Source organism: Ictalurus punctatus, chromosome 17 (assembly GCF_001660625.3).
Source record: "Ictalurus punctatus breed USDA103 chromosome 17, Coco_2.0, whole genome shotgun sequence".
Classification (NCBI taxonomy): Eukaryota; Metazoa; Chordata; class Actinopteri; order Siluriformes; family Ictaluridae; genus Ictalurus; species Ictalurus punctatus.
Window position 1 is genome coordinate 23,425,416 of NC_030432.2, and position 25,479 is coordinate 23,450,894.

The 25,479-nt window shown below is 40.6% G+C and overlaps 1 protein-coding gene across 1 annotated transcript in view; it reads left to right on the top strand.

The window, feature by feature from the left end:
* Nucleotides 1–25,479, top strand: part of nbeab (neurobeachin b) — a 378,177-nt gene that overhangs the window by 301,428 nt on the left and 51,270 nt on the right. Inside the window, exons 44-46 of the mRNA XM_053687300.1 lie at nt 14,084–14,221; nt 17,775–17,894; nt 24,907–25,059. Coding sequence (XP_053543275.1) covers nt 14,084–14,221; nt 17,775–17,894; nt 24,907–25,059 — 411 coding nt within the window. The remainder of the gene's footprint in view (nt 1–14,083; nt 14,222–17,774; nt 17,895–24,906; nt 25,060–25,479) is intronic.

The window sequence follows — 25,479 nt, forward strand, 5'->3', positions numbered from 1 at the left end:
AGGATATACGAGCATAATGAAACGAAAGTATAGATTTATGGGTGCCAATAATTCTGGAACTGACTGTAGATGCACTTTATAGGAATAAAAAAAGAGGGATTTATTGAGAGTGATATGCCTGCTGTTGTGGATGAGTGGTTCAGATGTCTCTGGATTGCCAGTGTTGTTACACTTACCAATAAAGAGACTTGTCTGTCATTCTTCCGTCAGTTCTTTTGCAAAATAATTAAACATTTCGTTCTCTCGTTCTTTTTCTCTTTCTCTTCACGGTCTTCAGTATGCACATTTGTTCAGGTTCTCTCTTTTTCTCGTTCATTCTCACTCACCATACTGTGCTCGTTCTTACAGATAACAAGCTCAGTGACCTGAAAACAACTGCATTCCTCCCTCCCTCTCTCTCTCTCTCTCTCTCTCTCCCTCTCTCTCACTGTCTTTCTTTCTGTCTGTCTCTCTCTTTCACGATTTCTGCATTTTTTTCTTATATCTCTTTCCCTCTGTCCCACCTTCTCTGTCTTCCTCTATTCCGATGGCTCTGTCTCTCTTTCTCTTTCTGTCTGTCTTTCACTGAGTCTGACTCTTCCTCTCTCACACTGTCTGTCTTTATTTCTTCTATCTCTAGCTGTCTTTCTATTTCTCTCTGTCTCGGTCTCTCTCTCTTTCTATATATATATATATATATATATATATATATAAACAATAAAACAACACCATTAATCTCAACTCGTATAGAAAAGCAGAGGAGAGACGAGGGAAGCAGGTCGTTCGAGGAGGACACTGATGCATTATAATGTGACACCCTCATGGTGCTCTTTAACAGCGTGAGCTTCCTTCATTAGCAGGACTTGAGCAGAGATGCAGGCCTCCTGAGGTTTGTCCTTGACTAGCTGAGGCTTCACATCTCCAAAAGTTCACCTCTAGTGGTGGAGCAAATTCGCTTCCTGGTTCCAAAACACAAAGCGGGAGACCAAAGCGATTTTGAAGTGCAAGCCATAAAATCTTCTTAAATGTCGGGTTATGTTGTTGTAAAGTGTCCACATACTTTAACAACAACAACAACAACAACAACAAAACGAGAGTCGGGTTACAGGTGATTAATTGGGCATTCCATTATTATTTCTCCGTTAAAAATGATCCCTGGGTACAAAAGCTATTAAGAACTCCTGATCTATAAAAATGGACAAAAGGATGAGAAAATCCTGAAGCTGAATCACTAAGTACTTTGGTATCTGACTCGGGTAGCAGGCGCGGCTTAAAGTTATTACGCGAACGTGAAATTAACGAGTCACATGATGTACAGTGACTGTAAACATCACTGACTTAATTAACGACATTCACTTTAATACGGAATGTTCACACATACATGTTCCAATATGAGTCGCATATTGTCGGCGTGTCTATACGTTTTCATTCCAACCCAAGCAGAAGACGCACCAGAGCTCCATGGCTTAATGGCGTGAAAAAATAATCACACATTCCTCAGTTTTTGCACTTATATTTATTTGCCGTTTGATCTCCTAGGAAATGATAGTGATACTAGAAAAAGCAAACTAAACCTTTTTTAGAAAAGAAAAAAAAAAATCCTGTGTTTTGTTAAACAGTCTCGACACCACTCATAGGTCTGGCCGTTTAGCAACAGGGCTTCCGTACCTCATCGAAATTTGCCCAAACTACCCATGAAACCCTTTCCGATGATGTATTTCATGTAGCCACCTGAAACCCAGCATCATTTTTACTCCATATTCAGTCATTTAGTCTGTTTAGATCCAAGTAAAGTCTGGATGTGTTGCTTTCACATGCTATATTGCTTTCATGATCGATTGACAACTTTACTGTCCGTTTCCGGATAAATAACTACACCGAGAACACAGACCACGTACATACACTCGCGCACATGGAGACATAATTCAGTCCTCTGAACGTATAACAAGAGACGCAGAAAGCATTAGAACACAGACGGAGAAAATAAACCCATGAGGCAGCTCTCTCTTTATATCTCTTGCTATAAAGTGCAGTAAGGAAGCATTACGTTTAACATTTGTTAAAGGGGACGTCACGAAATGCTTTTAAAGGGATGAGTTGCTAAACGTAAGATGAGAGAAGATAGTTTCCTGCATCAGGTTGGGCGGCTGTGGCTAGACGGTAGGCTAGGCTGGCTAGGCTCAGGTGGTAGAGCGGGTCGTGCACTAATCGTAGTGTTGGAGGTTCGATTCCCGGCCCACGTGACTCCACGTGCCGAAGTGTCCTCGGGCGAGACGCCGAACCCCGAGTTGCTCCCGATGGCAAGTTAGCTCCGTGCATGGCAGCTCTGCTACCGTTGGTGTGTGAGTGTGTGTGAGTGGGTGAATGAGACACAGTGTAAAGCGCTTTGGAACCGCTAAGGTTAAAAAAGCAGCATATAAGTGGAGACCTTAATATATAATACATATATTCCATGGTTGAAATCCGGGGTCATTTTGTCCCAAATAGAACCTTAATTTTAAGCTATAGGACGATTGGGTGTTTATAAATATAAACACACATTTCCCCCATACATGTCACTTTCCGATCGGTTCCGACATTGCGTGTATTCTGGACAGGACAGTAATAAACGCTGATGTTGCGTTATGCAAATACTTGCCATGGGAATGCTAACTCATCCAAAAACTCCATGCCAAGCGGCTCGGCGTGAACCACTGTAACTCGCCCAGCAGGAAACAGCTGCCAGTCACGGAGCTGAGAATGTCCCCGAGGGCCTGCGTGACGAGCAGCTTCGTGCCACTGAAACATCCTGCCACTGAAGCGTACCTTAATTCAACCTCCTACCACACCCACAACACATACCTGCAACCATCCTGTTTAGGAGAGTGACTCAGAACCCAGGTCCGGTCGTTTCTGGGCTCCAGGCGAAGGCTTGCTCATTTCGGCATGACAGCGGCGTTCAGGTGCTAGATGGATTTATTGGAATCTAATGATTATTTCCTTTTTCGACAGACGGGCAACTGATGGAAAAGAGAAAATGCTCGGCTCGCAGCTGTTAATTAGCGCATGCTAATGCTCGCCAATCGGACGATCGGGTTTCGGCGCCGCCTTTTCAGCCCGTGTTATTCGACTTCTTTTGTGCGGTTTTGACAGGAAATTAGATGGCTTGTCTGCGTTTGAACTTTTCACAAAGGCGTGAATAGGAAAGTGGAGGAGAGACAGCAGACATAATTATCTCAGTTGTACAAGTCTGCTAGCGGGGAAATTTCATTATTACAGGCTTATTTGATGCCAGAACTATTACAACAAAATTCAGACTTTCTTAAATAGCGCTGCATTTAATATAGTTCATTAAAGTGAAAGTTTCCTCAAGCCTTCCCATTTGCTTTATTTATTTATTTATTTATTTATTTATTTATTTATTCTAAGAGATCACCCCAAAGTGGATTATATATTTTCGGGGGTTTCCTCCGGGTACTCCGGTTTCCTCCCCCAGTCCAACGACATGCATTGTAGGCTGATTGCCATTTCCAGATTGTCTGTAGTGTGTGAATGAGTGTGTGGTTGTGCCCTGTGATGGGTTGGCACCCTGTCCATGGTGTGCACAGAGTTTGCATGCCCCCCCCCCCCCCCCGTGTGCTCCGGAGGTTTCCTTCTGGTACTCGGATTTCCTCCCCCAGCCCATACACATACGTTGGCACCCCATCCGGGGTGTTCCCCACCTTGTGCCCCGAGTCCCCTGGGATCGGCTCCGGGCTCCCGACAACCCTGTGTAGGATAAGCGGTACAGAAAATGGATGGATGGATGGATTTGTGGCTGCACTACTGTCAGAGCTGCGGTTACCGAAAATGAATCGACATCTTCTAACCAATTGGAATGAAGAATTTACCAGTGCTGTGGTAGAATTCTCTTTCATGACCACCTCAGGCTTGTTCCCATCTAGATTAGTAATAACCTAACATACACACAGACACAAATGCATACCATTCTTCCCTCATGTCCGAAGCCTGAGAGAAGCGTTTGCTTTGTTTTGACTTGCAGGATCTTGATTAGATCAGACCGAAGCTGTACGTTGCTCTCGCTGGCTGACGAGGCCAGAGAAAACAAGTGCTGCTTTCCCTGACAGACGCTGCCATCGTGCTGAGCCCTAATGTAATTTCCTCTGAAATATGAAATGCTGGATGCTTGTCTCCAGGGAAAAGCAGAGCAGATATTACAGGCTAAATGCACTATCCTGTGCTCTAATCTCCAAACCGCTCTGCTTAAATCTGGAGGCTCAGCAACAGACGCTGATTGGGTTTGAAGATAGCGGTCCATTTTTACAGTAATGAGGTACACGAGGTACACGATTAGTCACGAAGTGAGAGAGTTTGGCTTGATTTTTGCTGAGTGGTGTCTCAGTACATTTCAGTAGCTGCCTGTTTCAAAAACTACTCGAGGTAGCATGAGTCTATGAGGGATAGATTTAACAAAATAGGAACCTAGCTAATAAGTTTCGGGTTAGCACGGTGGTTTTTCCAGAGAATTTGGGAACATTTCCAGGCTTTCTGCTTGTTCCGTGAGCTTTTTTATGTAGTAACTGCTGAAAAAACATTGGGTCTTATTCATTAATCTCGGAATAAAGTTGTTTGTCGGTGTTTACGTAAGGCAAACCAAACGAAAAACGTTTGCCGGATTTACAAAAGGTTCGTAGATGCTGATTTTTTTTTCCCCCCGTATCCGTGTGTGTAAGTCGATCATCGTCCGTACATTCCTGGCCACGTGCACGCTACAGCTGATTTGCTTTTGCTGACGCACACAAGCCTCCATAAAAAGGCCAAGTTTACAGAGCGGAAAGCGCACGACGGCTACCGAACGGCCGCAGGAAGAAGGATTTCTCTGAGGCGGAAGCTGAAGTACTTTTAACTCGTGTACACGAGAATAAAAAATATTCTTTTGCAGCGTATACAGCGGAATCACAGCACCTGGAAAGACCAAAATATGGCGAGAAATAGTGGGGTGAATTCTACGTTGTCCATCCAGTACAGTATAAGTGAGGTCAAAAAACTATTACTGCTAATCAACAGAGGTTCTCAGAGGCTAAACCATGATAAACCTTTATTTGTTTATTTTTTTATTTTTAATTGACCACATGCTGAGACAATCAGAACCAATTTTATAAGCCAGCATTCGTCCTCCCCAAATTTTTATTTTTTATTTATTTATTTATTTTTAAATAATAATAAATAAATAAATAATCATACAGGTCTCTAAATATCCGTTGCCTCCTAAGGGCATCATGTGATAACTCTTCCAGTAATATCAATCGTCCTGTTTGCACCGCCCCGGCTCACGGCTACCGTCTGCACGGAATAGCACATCCTCCTTTATACTGTATGTACCTACTGTATCTGACTCATGAGCAGATAACGTCAACCGAGACAAAATTAGTATACTTGGTCATCTATTTATTAAGGAAAACGATCCAATATTACACATCGGTGAGTGGCAAAAGTATGTGAACCCTCTAGGATTAGCAGTTAATTTGAAGGTGAAATTATTTCTGAAATAACATCAATTTTATTTATGTATTTATTCTCGTCGCTCACTCTCTAGCTAGGATTTTCTTTTCTAAAACTAACAGACTGAAAGAAAAAAAATTAAATTAAAAAATTGAAAAAATTAATTCATGGATCAGTGTATTTAAATTAAATGCAGAATTTTCACTTAAAATAAGTGATTAATATATACACATATATATATATATATATATATATATATATATATATATATATATATATATATATATATATATATGTATGTGTGTGTGTGTATGTATGTATATATATATATATATATATATATACAGTGTATATATATGTATATATATATATATAGTATAAAATGTACTTAAAACATTAGCTTGGTTTTAATGACGCAATACAATAATTATCTTAAATTGGCTAGTATGTTAATGAGCTAGTGGCTAGCTAGTACCTTGTTCGGGTCGCTGGCTTTCTCAGTTATTTCATTCTTTTTGCTCATTTTTGGTGTGTAAGCGTTGTGTGGCAAATAGACACTCTGCTCCTAAGTCATACAACGATTGAAAAAATATTTCAGTAAAAACTGTTTGACCCATGCTTGCTTTTTCAAGATGGTCTGCATCTCACCAGACCAAAAAAAAAATAAAAAATCCTTATGTATCGTTAACATCTCAATAAAATTTGCGAGCTGGGATTTTTATTTATGTAACGGTTTTATGAGACATCAGGTCAAGCACTTTTCCCCGAGATGGAGAATTTGAGGGATTAAGAAATACTCAGACATTCTTTACAAGCCTTTAAATCTCAAAGCCGCTGCACTGCAAATGGATTTTTAATTGTCTGATAATGAGGTTACTGAGATTGTATTATCACACTATGGCTAATGTATCGTTAGCATTCGAACAGGTCTGGCCTAATGAGGTCAGCGGGGATGAGAGATAGATGATAATAGGTTTGTTGTCAAACAGCCTGTTTTGGATATTAAGGTAGGAAGTACAGCTCAGTTTGTTACTGATTTTCAATAAAGAACGCCTTTTAGTGTTCCCAAGCTGTTTATGGTCAAGCGTAGCTCATATAAAGAGGAGCTACAGGGCAGGAATGAAAATAATAAAGGATGCAGTTAGTATGCAAATTAGGCCAAATTAACTTTAGCTCTGAATAAGCAATGTAATTTATTCAGCCTCTCCTAAATTCAATACTTTACTATAATTTCAATCAAAATGGTTAGCTTTTTTAGCTGTCAAAATACTGTAAAAAAATAATTAATTAATTAATTAATTAATTAATTAATTAACACAGCTCCCTTTTTTTCATCATCATTGTCTCCATAATTTTCAGTAGCACTTTATATTGCAATACAGTAACTACCTATTATACCGCACCACTGTTGAATTCTTAAATATGATTGGTCAGAAGACGCTGACTTTTCTAGAACAGCAGCTCCGAGAGTAGTTCTGACTAGAGACAAAAACAAAGGCGTCAGGTGTTACTTGTAAAGATGCAAATATCCGTCACGTTCACCATGCGTACGTGCGTGCGCACGCCTGCCATGAGAGCATGATTTTTTACGTATCTTATGAGTACATGGAGGATTAAACGCAACCTCTGCTAGCTGGCAAATCAGAGGCAAAACATCTGTGTCCATTTAGTTTCCAAGTTGAACTGTAACGTTTAGCGATTTCATGCACGGTGATGCTAAACAGACCGGTGAAACGCTGTTTAAATCGCTCTGCTGTCGTCGTGATCGCCGTCGTGATCTGCGTCTCAAATCAAAAAGCCATCACCGTGCTTTCAAAAGCATTTAGTAATCTAGAAAATCCTGAAGACTGGTCCTTAAAACAGTTAAAAATTCAAACGCTAACTCTAAGAGGAAAGCCGTTAGAAATAGTATAGAATAGTACCGTGTTTGTGTCGGTATTGAACCGCATGGACGCGCCAGACGACTGCAGGTTACACCGCAGGATATACTGCAGGACGGACGCGGCAGCCATCTTGTATGTGCGTACACGTAGTTAACAGCAAGTTAGCTAATAATTCTTCCTTTAGTACTGCGTTTTCAGCCGCTCAATTCTGAATTAATTATTGCATTGAGGTTCAAACCTGCTTCCACGAATATCTCCCTACGATCCAATATGCCAACGATGAACCCGAAATGACCATGTACTTCCCTGAGAAATACTATGTACGTACTGTGCTGTAAAATAAAGCGCTCGCTAATTTTCTCTCTTTCTCTTTCATCTGGGCAAAGTTGTTTTTTTCATGAAGCAGCTGGTACGGTGCGTTTCCTCTTGATAGCTGAGCGACCAGGCTTCTGGAAAATTCCGCTTTCTTCTTCCAGGTGCATTCCCCAGAGGATCTAGATCCAAACACTTACACGCACCGGGTCCCTCTGCTGTCTCTGATAAGTGCACTGAGCACGTCATTGTACATTGAAAGGAAAGTGATAAAATGTGTTTCTCTAAGAGTCCTCCATACTTCTGGTTGCTGGTTGAATCCCCCATACTTTTGGTCGGTTGGAGGCATGTTCTCTGGTGTTCCGACGAAACGCTAAAGTATATTGTTATAGGTTCCAAATGTGACTTTTCTGTCTTTACTAGCAAAGTAGTGCCAAGATCAGCCAAGATATGCATGCTCTTTGAAGTTCGATTCTTTAGTTTTATGCTGAAGGACGCTACAACGCTATTTTTGCTGACAAGTAAAGAAAGCTTATCTCAGTATAAACAGTATAGCAGCCATTTTAAAGCGGAATATCTTTCTTCTCGAGTGTACAGTTTGGTATCAAAGCAAGTATAAGGCCCGGTTAGGAGGTGTGGTCCAAAGTTAGATGCTGTTTGGATCAACTCCCGTTTCATTTGCAGGTAAATGATGTTACTGAGCCAAACAAAGTCATTTCAGAGCGTATTATGTTTCAGATATGTACTTCCCATGATGCCAAACTAATAACGGTGACTATTTATATTAATAGGAGGGGTTACATAGACCAGTCCGATTACATATTCAGTAGCCACTGCTGTGCCGAGCTGTTGACTAGTCAGGAAAGTAGGAAAAACAGCAAGGCAGTGATATGATAATAGCAGATGGCAGCTGAATGTATTTTGATAGTCGGAATGTATTTCAGACTATATGAAGCCAGTTCTATCGTCAAACGTATAAGACTATGCTGGGAAAAGTCTTTTTATTTTTCTTTTTTCTTCTTCCCCTTTTACTTTCATGGAAGGTCTATCACTTTGATATCACTTTGTATAAAGTGCATACGGGGCTGTCTTCCTGCTCCCGAAGACTTCCGACTAATCCCGCCTACTCCCACGGGTCATTTTGCCGTTCTTTAAAGCATGAAATTCTTGCACCGTGGCACAGTAAATTCCCGCATAAGCAACACTATCAACATCAGGTAGTTTACAGGTAGAGGACCGGAAAACAGAATAGAACATAGAATCCTCCGTCCAAGGAAGGCCGGGCATTTAGCTGTAACGAGAGCTCGGCTGATGGACATGAGCTTCCATGCTGCGTGCTCTCTGTTTCAGAATCAACGACTTCAGCTCTGCTACAGCTCGGGTAAGGACGTTGAGGAACTTGTTATTTATCAGGATTGGCCACGTTAATAAAATAATAACAATTTAAAAAAAAAAAAAAAAAAAAACAGTGATTAGTGACTAAATCAGTTTTTGCTTGGGAAAATGACTAGTGTACTATTTCGTTGAACTACTGGTTAACTAGTCGAACGTTATAGTGGTTCATCCCGTACGATGTATAGCGACTTTTCCCTCACAGCTCAGTACAAATCTAAAGAGCTCAGTCACCGAAGATATCTTGGCCGACCTGCTGTTTTCCGGATAAGTGGAAAATTGTGCAAATGACATTTTTTGGCCGAACTATTCCTTTAAAGAGATCGCTCCAGTGTACCCCCGCTTCACTTCCACTGGAAAACATGTTTAACCTCTTTGCTCCACATGGTCTTAACTTCTCCAACAGCTTAGCTGAACTTGGCATGCACTCTCTTTCATGCCAAACAATATTTTCTCAGTTAAGTGGATCTTACATTTCCAATGATCTGGACTCATCTTGCGCTTTTGACCGGTTCCACCATGCAACTTTTTACAGAGTGCGAGACTTCCTGTGGCTGCCTGCCCTATCAGGCTTGGTTCTGGCCATCACATGGCAGCTCATTATCAGCCCATTAATCTGAGCAGATCTCCATAAACTCCTCTATCGTCCAGGCCAGTTGTGCGAACTCTAGTGAGGATGATCATTAAAAAGGGAGGAAAAGAGTGGGAGAGAGGGCAGAAAGGGGAGGATGTGAAGGTGGGAGTAACAGAAACATGCGGAAACTCGTTCCATATTAAAGCGTGTTTCTTTTCTCCATCGTGTTACCATTTGGTGTCTCCGAATTTCTTCCCTCTGGCATTCGCGTCCTTTTTTTAATCGTTCCACTGGCGATGTCGCTCGCTCCGAGAGTTTTCTTACAGCTTCCATTAGGTTTCGGGCCACTTATTGTCTCGCAGTGGCGTATGCTCCATGCTAATTCGTGAACATAGCAGCTACACGCCGCTACTTCGGAGAGCCGGAGGACTATCGATCGTCCCTCAGGACTTGCTTCCTCACGCTCCCTGACATTGAGTATATTAATATTGACTGCCCACGTTCCAGCTGTAGCTAGCGTAGGTGACTGAAAAGCCTTGGGAACCAATTTGTCCTGCTCTAAAGGATTTTTTAATGGAGTATTCACAAGGGCTGTACTGTATAACTCTGGAGGAAGTAAATTGAATAGCTGCATTGTGGCAGCTCCTGGTTAAGCATGGTTTCTAAACGATGCCTTACTTTACTTTTGCAGTAAAGGAAAAAAGTCAACTCCAAAACTTGCGTGTAAAACCCTTAACCCTTAAGAGGATTTCCTTATCAGAGAATGTTCCTAAAAGAACTCCTTTAAGAATTCTTCATTATATTCACCTATATTAGAGAATGTTCCTAGAGGAACTCCTTTAGGAACTCTTAATTATCCAGCAAGCCCTTGAGGAACATTTCTTACCTAATGATGTACAATATAAACAGAGCTTTACTTCTCGGCACATATCACACCATATTAAAAACGCCAAGATTCTGCCTGATAAAAAAATGAGCTCGACTACGAACGGACGTCGGTGTTTAAAGGAAGGTTATAGGCGTGCATTCATTCGAAAGTCATTTTTTTGTCAGCTTCGATCATCCTGTCACCCACGATGTGGTCTTAAGGTCGGCATCCGGCCCGTGAGTAGATTTTATCGACCTCAGATATTTGAAATGAACCATGATTTCGTTTATTATACTCGGTTATCCAAAGTGATGCAAAGCGTGTAAAGCTCAGCATTTGAATATTAAGCAACTCGCTCAAGGGTTCAGTAGCGGCTTTTTGGAGGTGCTTGGGATTTTTTTTTTTTCCAGTTTTTTTTCTTCCTGGAACTAACACAGGACCATTAAGCTCTTTGGATTCTTTGGCTAGTTCAAGTTTTTTTCCCCTACTAAAGCAGTTGAACTGGTAACCCAGTCTGAGAGAGAAACCCCTCCATTTTAAAGTTCTACATACCGTAGAACCTTCCGACAGAGAAGGGAAAACCGGAGAACGCTTAAGGGTTGTAGATGTCGATTTTTATGGGAAAATATTTAACTTTAAAATCCTAGTTTTTCAAGTTCTTCGGGTGTGTCATTATTAAAGCTTCTACGGTATCTAAAACCCTTAACGGAGTATTCCCCTATCAGAAGATGTTCCTAGAGGATCTCCTTTAGGAACTCTTAATGATCCAACAAATCCTTACGAACCATTTGTTTTCTAATTGTGTACAGTATTACCAATACTCTTTTTTTTTTTCTTCTTCTTCTTCATCTTCTTTTTTTTTTTTTCTCCCTATAGTCTTCTCCTGCCATGTTGAAAATTGCAACGTCGATTTTGGAAAATAATCTAGTTGATATTTTACACAACAAAGCAGCTCTTTTATCCGATATTGCTTTTCTCATATAAACCTGCAGCTTATATAATTTAAAAAATGTATAAAAACGGACAAATATCATTAATGCAATATAACGTTTTTGAGAAAAAAACAAAACAACAACAACAACAAAAAAAAACCCAAACAGTTCATTGAGGGGTTTCTGGGAACCTTTATTGGTTCCAGTTTCTAAACAGGTCTGAAAGTGAAACTGTCTGTTGAAGCACTCTGCATCGGTTGCACCAGAGGGATTAATCTATGAATTAATCTATATTTGATTTAACCATAATTAAATGGGGTTGAAAAAATGGCTTTTTTTCTATATAAAAAAAAGAGTGAGAGCGAGAGAAGAAGAAGAAGAAGAAGAAGGTGATGCTATTATAAGTTCTTGAAAAACAATAACAACATCAGTAGGTTTTTGCTGCTAAGCTGCAATTTCTACTGGTCAAAAAAAAAAAAAAAAAAAACTAAAAAAAGTTAACTAACTAATACCCAGGGATCTATAAACATGACGGGGGGGAAAAAACAAACAACTAACATCCAACTCTCTTCTGGAGGGAGATGGGGATGTGTTTCTTTAAATGTTGATCTTGAAAATAGCTATCGTCGGCTAACGTCCACCAAAATCACGAGTAAACATTAAACACCAAGTCGGATGTTTGTTCCGTTTTGTGTGAAGTCTAACGCCGGTCATGTCCTACTTGTAAACGTCTTAATGGGCTCAGTCGGTTTAATATACGAGTGTTTTACGGCAACTTTTCCGAGTCCCAGCGATGAGCCAAGCACGGTGAATAACCCCGGCTGTTAGCGTGATCAGTTTTGGACGACTGTTTAATTAGGCTTGTCTGTAGAGCCAAAATCAGGTCAAATTAAGCAAACTGATATATGAGCCTGGACTGTAGAAGCTAGGCGAAGGAGAAACCTCATGACATTTAAAGCTATTGGCTTTTATATCAGGCTGAAGGTTAAGAGACCGCGGGTCATTACGTTGATAATAAAAACCGTTTCACGTCCAAGATACACATCACTGTGCATTTTTATGCTAAAATACAGAGCTGGATTCTATTCGGCGGTTGCGTTTCGCACCGCTTGTGTCCGCTGCAAACTGTTTACGTTGTGTGCAGACAGGTTTATCACCATCTGTGTCCTTACCCAGCTCAGCTGAATAAATGCCAGTGTGGATGTTTACTCTGGACATTGTGCAGGAGTATGTGAAGGGGCTTAACTGCAGAGGAAGACCAGCGCCGGTGTACGTGGCGTAAATCGGGTCAGACGAGGTTAAGACAGGCCAGATTACCTGCAACCTTCAACAGGAGCCTCTTAGATTGCTACGAACACACTCGGATGTGTGTGTGTGTGTGTGTGTGTGTGTGTGTGTACAAGTGCATATTGTTTCTGGCACGGACCATGTTTAAAGCGTACGTCCAAATCTTAGGTTTGTGTGGCGTACACAAACCATATCCGCAGATAATATTTGAGGGTTGAGGACGGAGAGTGTAATAGGGTGTGACAGACAGAGCACAGCGCTGAATCCAGAACAGCGGCTAATGGAGCTCTGCAAAGTCTCGCCCATCAAACATTCAGGACTATACTGCTCGTACACACACACACACACACACACACACACACATTTCTCATGCACTGGATCCACCCTCGGCACAGCGTTATAGAGGATGAAGCGTTCGCATCAGATGTTTTTATGAGATGGTTTGCAGTCTGTTCTATGAACAGAAAGTGTGCACGCTAAAAAATACATGGTTTTATCAGTGTAAGAGCTCCGATATCACATTTTGTTTGGGTTAAATGTCAAAACTGAGGTTTTAAAGGTCAAACCTGGAGCAGGAGGGATGTTTGCTCCCAGTGCACTACTCTGGAGAATATTTTATCCAGAAAACAAACAAACAAACAAATACATAAATAGACCCTATTATTATTATTATTATTATTATTATTAGTAGTAGTAGTAGTAGTAGTAGTAGTAGAAAAGGAGAATGTAACATGTCATCTTATAACATGTTCATAAACCATTAATAGATGATGTTCACATGTTTTTATTATTAATAATATAAATAATTACGTAAAGTATTAAATAAATCATTCATGATTAATTCATTGAATATTAAAACCTTTTTGGGTAAGAGAGTTATGCATTTGAAATGCTTTAAACAAGGCTGCTCGGTCCATTATATCATGAACAATGCTCAGAAGTATTGTTTTGAAAATACCTTCACATTGCAAATGGTCAGTCCATGGCATCTAAGGATGCTTATTCATTCTAATAAAGGTGTTATGGGTAGTGATGTAAACCAATCAAGCTATACACATGGTTATGAATCTGAAGGTAATAAAGGTGTTTCTGTATGGGTTACTGATCACTAATATAATCTATAATATATGATTTTTTTTTTTTTTTTCCCCAATAGTGTGTAAATGAGCTGTAGTCAGGTTTAAAGCACGAATAGACCTAGTTCACATTGTGTAGCAATGTGTTTTTTATCAAATGTTACTATTGATAAATAGAATGATGAGCAGTTTATATCCTGCGACTGTGCAACAAGCCCGGATATATCATTCTTATAAGTGCATTAATAAAAGTACGTGGCATTGTGATGTAAGTAATATTATGACTTTTTTTTTTTCAGCCAATAGGAGCTCTGAACCCAAAGCGTGCCGTGTTTTACGCCGAGCGCTATGAAGTGTGGGATGACGAGGCTCCACCCTGCCACTACTCCACCCACTACTCATCGGCAGCCGCCACCCTTCACTGGCTCATCCGAATAGTAAGCCCTGCTTCATCTACCCCTCTTACTACTACTACACTATATTTCCAGAAATATGTGGACACCTGACCATCACACCTATATGAGCTTGCTGGGCATCCATTCCACTCTGAGATTTGTGAGAATTTGTGTCCATTCATTCAAAAGAGCATTTGTGAGGTCAGGCTCTGATGTTGGATGAGAAGGCCTGGCGTCCGATGACAGTGCCATGCTTCAATTCACTGGACCCATTACAGCCTATGGAGATTGCATGGCTCGTTGCTTGATTTTATGCACATGGATGTGGCCGAAACACCTGAATCCCATCATAAGGAGGGTCGTCCATGTACTTTTGGCAAATAGTGTACTATTACTACTACAACTAATAATAATAATAATAATCTTCTCTTTATGCTAGAATTAATGGAGATTCTTCTGGGCATTTAAAAGTGCAACATGGTGTCCTACAAAGGGCCTACTTTTGTTCTCCTCTTGGACATAATTCCCAAATATTATATTGTTGGGGTTTTTTTTTTGCATCTAAACAAATTTATATCATTTACGTCTATCGGTGTCAGTTGTAGGGATTAGCATAATTTTGTTTAAACCCAGGAAGCACATGCTGGAGTGTATAATCTGTTCAGTCCCATAACTGGAGTTCATTTTCACCCGTTTGATCTTGCCAGTGTATGTGATCTCATAGAAGACAACTTTGCTTTGGAACTTTGATCATGGAAAGCCACCAATCACGAACGTTGGGCGAAGAATTCCAGCATCGTTGCGTTTGTAAAACGATCACAATATGCCGTTTGTTTAAGCATCATCTGTTTCGCCTGCAACATTTTTAATACGCCGGGCCAAACCCGAGACTTTTGAACGAGAATGGCTTTGATAGTCGATCGCACCGCACGTCAGCCGCCTCACACACGACAGAGCGTAAGTCAAACTCAACATCTCAGTCGGGCCAGTTTTGGGTTCTGCTCGAGAAGGCCGGGCTTTCACAGCCCACTAAACTAGCATATGTGTGAGCGCTAATGATTTACAGGCTGCTGCGTGTTAGCTTTATGGCTATCAGACAGTGCGGAAAGTCCTGAGAAACACATGCCAATCACGGCTTCTCTCTCTTGTCCTCATTTGACCTGGAAGAGGGGGATGTGTATAACAAGAATGCTTGCTGTTTTCATTCAATCGTCTTGGTACTTGGTACTATTAGAGTGATTCTACAACTGCACTGGCTTTAAATCATTTTTTTTTTTAAAGTGTTAACCCCCCCCTCAGGAAACAATTAAAATTTTTGCAAGGTTGCTTTGCTGATACTGTCTGCATTTTGCTCTTGAAGTGGGTAACCGTGCTGAAAGTAACAGGGTTGCATAGAATTAGCATTGCTAGCGTAGACACAACATGCTGTTAACTCGCAGCCATGCTAACGGTATGAGAACTTTAAGGACATTTGAATGATTTCACATGATCGTGTTAAAGTGACCATAGTGCAGCTGGGGTTATGATCACAGTCCTTGGGTGGTGGGTGGGGGATGTGGAGGGGCGTGTCTGCCCTCACATACATGAGCTCACAGTCAGCCATGATTGGCTAGTGTCCCTGTGGTTGATATCATCCCTCCCACCCAGAGAGCACGGCCAGGTCTGCTTCCTAGATTTCAACTCACGATCTACTGACGTCAGGGTGAACACTTTTCTCCAGTCATTTGCTCAGTAATTTACTTTTAGTCTACAATTTAGTTTCATAATCTTCAGGAAATTTGGATGTGTTGAGCTGATGTTCCAGATATTTCATATGGGAGGGCTTGTTCACGTTGACAGAACTGAGTGAACTAAAATGTCTTTATCATAACTGATCATTTATGACTCATGGAAAACTCATTGCGCTCTCTCTCTCTCTCTCTCTCTCTCTCTCTCCATATATATATATATGGAGATGTGAAGAACATTTTCCTGTGTTTAAAATGTCTTAACATGTTTTAAATGTTTAAATTGATCTTTATTTTACCTACAGATTTGTAAATGTAACATTAGTGGGACAAAATGGCACCCCAATCATGGAATGACTCTCTCTCTCTCTCTCTCTCTCTCTCTCTCTCTCTCTCTCTCTCTCTCTCTCTCTGCATATATATATATATATATATATATATATATATATATATATATATATATATATATATATATATATATATATATATATATGTATGTATATGGCACCCCAATCATGGAATGACTCTCTCTCTCTCTCTCTCTCTCTGCATATATATATATATATATATATATATATATATATATATATATATATATATATATATACATACTCATGGCATCCCAATCATGGAATGTCTCTCTCTCTCTCTCTCTCTCTCTCTCTCTCTGCATATATATATATATATATATATATATATGTATATGGCACCCCAATCATGGAATGTCTCTCTCTCTCTCTCTCTCTCTCTCTCTCTCTGCATATATATATATATATATATATATATGTATGTATGTATATGGCACCCCAATCATGGAATGACTCTCTCTCTCTCTCTCTCTCTCTCTCTCTCTCTGTATATGTGTGTGTGTGTGTATATATATATATATATATATATATATATATATATATAGAGAGAGAGAGAGAGAGAGAGATACATATAATTTTATCATGTTCAATATGTTAATTTCATTTGTATTTTGTAGCTGTTAAAATAAAAACACTTCCTGGTTGTTACATCAGATTTGTTTTTATTATTGTACTATAGGACAGACACTTGCGGTCGACATTAAACTATCAATACAAAGCCAACCAAATAAGCTTACAATTCCTCGCTGAAATATGCTCGCAATTAAAAAAGCTGCGCACGCTTAATTTCAGAGATATTACGAATGAAATGGCTGTAATTGGCTGTGCCAGTAGAATGTATAGAGTTGATGATGACGATTTGGAGAAAGTGTACTGTGACAGCTGTTAAGCTCGGCTTGAATGAAAATGCAGACGCCATCATCTCTCCCCCGGCTGCCTCCTCCTCCCTCGCCGTGTCACTCCGGCTCCGGCTGATGATGGCGAATATGAGCCAATTAGAGGCAGAGCTCTGCTCCTCAACAGGCCACATTCAGTAATTAATTCTGCCTCAGGCACCGTGGGTATAAATGAGAGGAGAAAGGGAGAAGAAGAAAAAACCCTCCACTAACTCTCCATAATCTGACAGATATGTCCTCCACATTGAGATGTTTATGCAAACGGAACATTTCCTCGAGCTTCCTGGAGCGCTCAATCATGCGATTGCGTCAAATTACCATAGAAATGAATTTGGATTTCACTTTGCCAGTGTTTATGTAGCGGAATGATATTAGTTCCTTTGAAAAATGCAGATTTGTCGAAGCAAGTGCTTAATTATCAGCCAAGCTCGGCAGGAGACGGATCACGTGGCGATCCCGTGTAATGCGATGCGGCCGTTACTCCACAGCCTGGCTCCTGCTGCAGAACGTTGTGGTTTTGGCGTCGGGAATAAACATTTCTTGCTAATGAAAGGTGTTAACAGAAATGTGTGACAAGTTCTTTGTGTTGTATTTTTAAATCCAGGAACCCTTTACGACCTTCTTTCTCAGCACCAATGGCAACAAGTTCCATCACCCTAACCGTACTTTCTCTGGGATCACGCGGTCGTGGAGGCACTGCCAGCGTGACACCTCAGATGTGAAGGTGAGACAGAGCACTCGTGCATAACGCACCGATCATACAAACCAGTTGGAAGACTATAACCTCTAAGAATTGCTGGTAGATCCAGACTCCAGTATGTACCTTTTAGTATTTCAGTATCTCGAGAAACTTACCAGCATCAGACACTGCATCACGGCGCCCAGCATGCGGAACACCACAGCGAGCCCTGCATGTGCATGTTTTTTTTTTTTTATTATTTATTTATTTATTTTTAAAAAACATGCTTTAATTCGATTCCTTGTCCCGTCTCCACCCCTTTTCTGTCATTGGTTTGTTTCCTGATTCTCTTCATCTGTTTTGCGTTTAGATCTCGATGAATCTGTCTATTTATACCCGTCCGTGATTTATGTATCCCGGTTTCAGCTTTTTTTTTTTTTCTTTTCTTTCTTTTTTTTTTTTTTTTAGTGTTACGTTTACAGATTAAGCGTGTTTGCTTTTTCCTTCCTGTTCTCTGACCCCTACATCCATAACACGTCAGCGGCGGCTGAAATACAAGCGAGATGGATTACGACCGCGATCGCTGATTTCGCAGAATGCTTTCGGAGGAACGAGAAGTAAATAAACCGAGCGGACGTCGTCCAATCGAAGCACAGATTACATGGAAGGCACAAATGACCGAACCGTACGTTTTGTGTGGTTTGAATTAAAGGGCTGGCTAACAGTACGTGCCGCTTTTCTCTTTAAAATGCTAATCAGAAGAGAAAGTGCATGACTTTGGACCAAAAAAAAAAAAAAAAAAAGCAAACAACCTCCGAGTGTGTTCCTTCTTGTGCATGTAATAGTTGTATGCCTGTCATGAGACCTAATTTTTTGCTCTCCCTTTTAATATTGTGACACGAAACATGTCTTGGCTGATCGACTGTATTCATCGTGAGTGTGAACATTGCGTAAATTCCTTTCCCAATGAACTACGGGCTAAAAGTTCTCCTTTTGTATTTAAATATCTCCTAAACGCACCTCGTAATCTGCAGTGACATGCCTTCCGCTTCTTACTCACTGTCTAAATTATTAACGCTCTCAGCAGCACTCGCTCCTAAACATGTCCCAATATGTAATTCACACTGTTTAATAACATGAGCCTCATTTCACTCCATGCCCAAGGCCTGTTAAAGGAAAGCATTCTGCAAAACTCGTTGAGCTGAACCAATCTTTTAACAGCAGGGAGGGCCTGGCCCTGTTCCTCCTCCTCCGATTCTTCGCTCCACAGCGTACAGAGGAACACACCACGCTCGTGCTGACCTAAAAGTGTCAGACTTCTCCAGCACACCCCGCGTCACGTTAGCTTCACCCCGGGCAATTACTAAAGCATTAATGACAAAAGCTATTTCAAATGTAGTCTTTTTATGTAAAGCCATGGTTTACGGGCCCGTGAGACAGAGGAACAACAAGCTACGACGCAGAGTACAGGCGAAACACACACTCAGGCAGGATGCTGGTGGAACATCAGCCCTGTTAACAAATATGGGCAGCATTTGGGTGTCTGAACAGATACCATTTTACACAGCTACAAATAGAGATCGTCCCACACAAGGTGTGATCTTGTTAGAGCAAGAAAACGGAGAGAAACGTGTTTTCCGTAGTTTTCTGCACGGTTAGTTAACGCTTCTCAACAAGCTTTTCAAATTGGAATGGGAGTAGAAAAGGAAAAGCACCGGGCGTAGGATACCACATAGGTATTTCCTCCTCTTTAGTTTCCTGGGCTTCCTCCAAAGGGACAAAGCAAAGAACTCTTTCAAGATGCCACAATCTTCAAGGGTTTTCCAAAGGGTATTTGGGTAAGGTTTTAGCATCCTACGTGTGTTCACTGCTGTCCTGCCTGGATCCCTTTCTGTATATACTCTATATAGGTTTCGGATGTAAAATGGTTAATCGTTAATAGGGATGGAACGAGGGTAAATGGGATCTTTATTTATTTATTTATTTATTTATTTATTTATTTATTTATTTATTTTTGGGCCAATGGATATTGGACGTCACCTAATATATTATACAGTCCTCAAGGATCCCTAATGGTTCGACATTTTCAAATGGATTCGACTTTTCTGGAAAGGAAACCCACTATTGTGGGATACTACATAGAACTTTTGAGTGTTCCTCCAAGATATACAAGAACCCCTTCGAAGGTTTTTCCGAAGGTTCTTTGCGTAAGATATTACCTTCCTAAAAGGGTTCATCTTGGATATATACTAAAATGTTTCTACTTAGCTCCATTTCTCACAAGGAAACACCTCATGTTAAGGGACAAACCGAATAACTCTTTTAATCCCTTTTAATAAACGTTTCTGGCTTTCCAAATGGTTCTAACTTGGTCGCTTTCTAAATCAGTTTTCACTTAGACGCCTTTCTAATACGTGTCGAATATAACGGACCCAGAATGCTCCCACGCTGGCAAATTCATCACAATTTAGTTCTATTTCCTTCGGTTTATCATCGGGTCCGACTCACACATACTGTGCTTATCGGAAGCGTTTTAAAAATAAATCCCCTTGGGGAATCTCTTCGCGGTTCTGTGTAGAACTTTCCAACAAATTAGGGTTCCCAATCAGAGAGGGCCTGAACTATTGAGAACTATTTAGACTCGTTTAGAAAAGTTGAACTATCAGTGCGCCAAAGAACCCTCGAAGAACAAGCACGTGTAAATACACATTTGCACATGTATATACCCGTTGTCCTTTGGAAGATTACTGCTAAGGGCACTCTTATAAAAGAAAGCCAAATGTTGAACCCTTGAGGTTGTCACTCTGGGAGAAACCTTTAACGTAAGATGAAAAACCAGACAACCGAGGAACTTCTCAATCAGAAATGGTTCCAATTAGAACCGTTTTTGAAAACGAAGGACCCGCAACAATCCGAAGAACCCCCTGACAAGCTCTTTTTTTTTTCTTTTCTTCTAACAATGTAGTCATCCAGCCTGATTAAAGGGAAGCGTGTTTCTGAGGCTCTTGTCCTCTGTGTCTGTCCCCGACCCCCTCCATTACCCCGTTCCTCCGGTAATGAGTACAAGCTGTCAGAGAAAGCTGGCTTAACAGGGGCGACCTCCCTAAAAGAGCAAATGACCCAGTACACATACATGCTCAGCCTGTCTTTAAACCCTGCACACTCTTTTCACCAAAGAGTGAGCAGCTAATGTTAGAGCACCCTTTCTATCTGCCGTTAAACAAAGAGAGAGAAAAGAACAGATAGAGATATAGAAGGAGGAAACGAGAGAGCTAGAAAGCGCTTCCTCTTCAAACCTAACACTGTATTCCCGATAGTATGATCCAAAAATGACCTCATCTAAAGAAAGAAAAAAAGAAATCCCAAATTGCATCCATCTGCCATTAACTTGGCCAGCAGATGAGACCAGGAGAGAAACAAGAGAATGGGAAAGCATTTTCTTGAATAGAAAAAAAAAAAATAAATAAAAATGCAGGAATTTCTCAATATTCTCTTAAAAAACAGGTCTGCCTGAAGGTGTGGAGTGTGTGACAGTTGCAGATGTGGGCGGCATTTGGACGTTAGCACCGTGGAGAGGTAGCGGCGGAGTGTGATTGACTCGTCAGCCCATTATGAGGCTGTAGCGGGTTTAATGGCCGCCTGGTGGAGCAGGCCAGAGAACTCGGAACAGCTCAGAGCTCAGCTCCGATCAACCAGCTCTCACCGCAGAATGTCCAGCAGGGTGACAGATTGACTTCTCCATCCAACTTCGTCTGGGGTCCTTTGGGTGACGTTTAAGACTCTGAAACTGCCACAGCGTTGCCTTTCTAAATCCGTGATTTGTGTCACTGTGAATGCACTGGGCTTTCAGAGCATATGGTGACCATTAGCATTCAGCGGAGGAAAATATTTAGGTAGTTACGTTGTAGTTATTTTTGTGAATTTTGTCAATAAAGCTACATCTATATGTACACACACACGTACACACGGTACAGTACAAAAAAACTGTACCATGTGTGTATGTTTAAACGTTTTTTTTGACAGATTCGCTTGTTTGGAGAAGATCTTAAATGCTCTTCAAAAGCAAGTGCTTCAGAATGACATTAAAAGGGAAGAGGCCAAATTCCTCGTGTGCACATGCTCCACATGCGCTCACAGGGGTTTCTGGGTAATTTGTGGAGGGATATGACCGAGGGTTGGAATGTGGCAGTTTCTGTGGACCCTTGTGGGTTAAATGAAGTTGAAGTTTTATTGACTGAAGGTGTGTAGTGTGCTGAAAGCGTGCTGGGATTCAGAATTCTGCTATGGCTTCATGATAGCATCCTCTTATTCAGAAGCCGATAACAGATGATATTTTAATACTTATTAATGATCACCCGGGTAAAACACTGCGTGAAATCCATGTGTACACCACCGATGAAGAAGTAACAAGCAAAATTATAAATGATATTATTAGAGGATTTTTAGATGATATTTATTCGGGCTTAAAATCTGGTTAAAAACACTTGTGTACTGTTGGTAAATATTTAAAAAAAAACCCTTTTATACAAATTTATACAAACTACTGTGTAAACTTCGTTCTATTGTATTTATTTATTTATTTATTTATTTATTTATTTATTTTGAGAACATTTTCACGCTGTTTCAAATATTGATAAGCCAGGAAGGTTTTTTTGTTTTTGTTTGTTTTTTGTTTGTTTATTTGTAAGATAAATAAATAAACAAACAAATAAAAATCGAATCGATTAATCCGAATGAACAGCTGCCTGGCCCACAATGCAATGCATGGATCTTGAAAATTGAATTAAAAGCGTGCGGAAAATACTCACTTAACCCCATGGAATAATATTTAAAATGATTTCAAGTGTTCTTATTATTCACACACACACACACACGCGCGCGCGCGCGCGCACACACACACACACACACACAATTATTCCTATTATTATTCTTATTATTGAAAGTGTGTGCGCGCCATTTAAAAATATAAATAAAGCATCAGTACATGTATTGCTTAATACATGGCCTCTGAGGAATGTTATTAATTGTGTAATAGATCTCTAATGAACATGTTATAAGCTGAGGTTATTATAAAGAAGTACCGCAGTGACAGTCAGACTGCTTTAACCCCTCATCTCTGCTTCATCATCGACGTATCCCTTTTGCATTTAATGCATTTATGAACTTCTGTTATAAATCGAAAGACGTTTCACATCTGAGGAACCTCATCAGTTCTACCGAGTCATGTGGAACGACCCAGGTGAAGTCGCTACGCCTTTATTTTCTAACATTCAGTGCGACCCATGAAGCAACAGGCAGACGTTTATACCAGACGTTATATATTCTTTTTATTTTGCACTGGAGCTATGGTGCTAATGTAGCTAACGTGTATCGGAAATATCTCACCTATATTGTTTAATTAAAATAAATTGAGTAAAATAAACACCTCAGTGTGTGTAGTTTAACTAAAAACAAAAAAAAATCTTATATAGTTATTATATTTTGAGTTCATTCCATGTGCGTTTGTTTTAGTTTAAGTCTATGTCTCGCTCCCTTAACTATCCTAATGTGTTCACCTGTTCCATGTCTCACCTTGGTTAGTTTCTGCTCTGTTGGACCTTGCTACACACTTTGTCGCCGATTCTTAGATTACTCTTCATAAAATACAAGATGCCTCCAAACACATCCAGTTCTTCACTTACGTGCAGACTTTTTTAAATTTATTTTAGGGACACTGTCCGATCTCAGTATGGCGTTACCTTAACGCTGAGTGTAACATTACTCCGAAGGTCTGATCACAGATTTCACAGAAATGTATCGCATACGCTCACACAATGGCTACTTTTATAATACGTTTTACCAGGCCGCTAAAAGTGTGAAAACGGAATTGTTCCTGAATGCTATAAGCTACGCTAATGATAAAATAGTTCCTTTTTGAAATGAAATTAGTAAGTAATGGGCTATTGTTTCTCTTTAAAAACTTCACCAGTTAAAATGATCATAACTTTACAGTCATTTTAGATAACCTGGCCCTGTTTATTAAAATAAAAAAATAAGAGACTTCAGGTATATGAGGATTTGGAATATAGCATTTATGGTGAAGATAAAGCTTTGCAGCTTCAGTACGAATTTAAAGAAATGAACACCGGACACCAAATAGAACTTGGCTGATTGACATTTGGAGTTTGTGTGAATTTAAAAATAATAATAATAATAATAATAATAATAATAATAATAATAATAATAATGTTATATCGAGCTAATTATTCTCGCATAGCTCTGAAATGTCAAATTCTTTGAGCCAGCGCTTTCGTTTGCAGTCTCTGCCTGAGCCCATGTGGTACTCGAGAAACCCAAACCACCTCCTGACCCCCCAAAAATAACACATCCAGCCCAGCACTTAGACAGGAAATAACTGTAGCTTACCCCTCATCCCTTCTGCTTATTTTGTTACTCTTTCCCTTTCCCCTAAGTGCTGTGTTTTACAACTCACTGCAAAGTCTTTAACAACTCATCTGGAGGTTCTTTCACTGGCCACTTGAAATGCTGTCAACGTTTCTGCCGCCATGTTTATTTTTTTTTTTTGGAGCTATTCTATTCGTAAGCTTGTATTTGGACGTGGGAAGGTATCGAGTACTTCATCCCAATCAGATGGGACTCAATCAGGCCATTTTAGGATCTGCCGTGGGAGGCACCGTGGCTTAGATGTTAGCACGTTTGCCTCACACCTCCGGGGTTGGCGGTTCGAATCTGTGTGCGTGGAGTTTGCACGTTCTCCCCATACTCCGGAGGTTTCCTCCAGGTACTCTGGTTTCCAAAGACAAGTACGGTAGACCGAGCGGGATTATCCATAGTGTGTGATTGTGCCCTGCAATGAGTTGGCACCCCATCAAGGGTGTCCCATTCCCTGCGTTCCCTGGGATAGACTCCCAGCTCCCCATGACCCTGTGTTGGATAAGTGGTATGGAAAATGGACGGATGGATCTGCTCTACAGCACATCCATGACTTTATAACGTAGTGCAAACGAACACACAGCACTCACTTTCCTCCGCCTTGTCTGTCTCAATCTGTTTGTAGGAGCTGATCCCGGAGTTCTACTACCTGCCGGAGATGTTTGTGAACAGTAACGGTTACGGTTTGGGGGACAGAGATGACGGCACCCCGGTGTGTGATGTAGAGCTTCCTGCTTGGGCCAAGACGCCTGAGGACTTTGTGCGGATCAACAGAATGGTAAGAGATCCATCCAGACTTACACTGAACAAATATTCAGCCAAGTGGAACAGAATGTCTCCTCTAATTATGACTGATTTTGAGCACCTGATGAAACATGGATGATGTTTGCCTGAACAGACCTGTTGGCATTGAACTGTTACAACAAGATATAAGAGTAATAAATCCAAGAGGACTCGTTTATCAGTCTAGTGTCTAACGCTTTTGTCGGACAAAGTGAACTAAAACTTCTCGCTAGATTTACAGAATTCCAGGAAGCCTGATTTTCTTCGTACTTACACGTGTGTTGAATAGCTGTAAAATGACCACGCGTGTGCACGGCACGGCTGATTTACGTTTAGCGACGTCCACAATACTCCTTAAAGCTCACCGAGGGCTTAAAACTCCTAAACGACTAACTGATGAAAGAGCGGCGTGCAC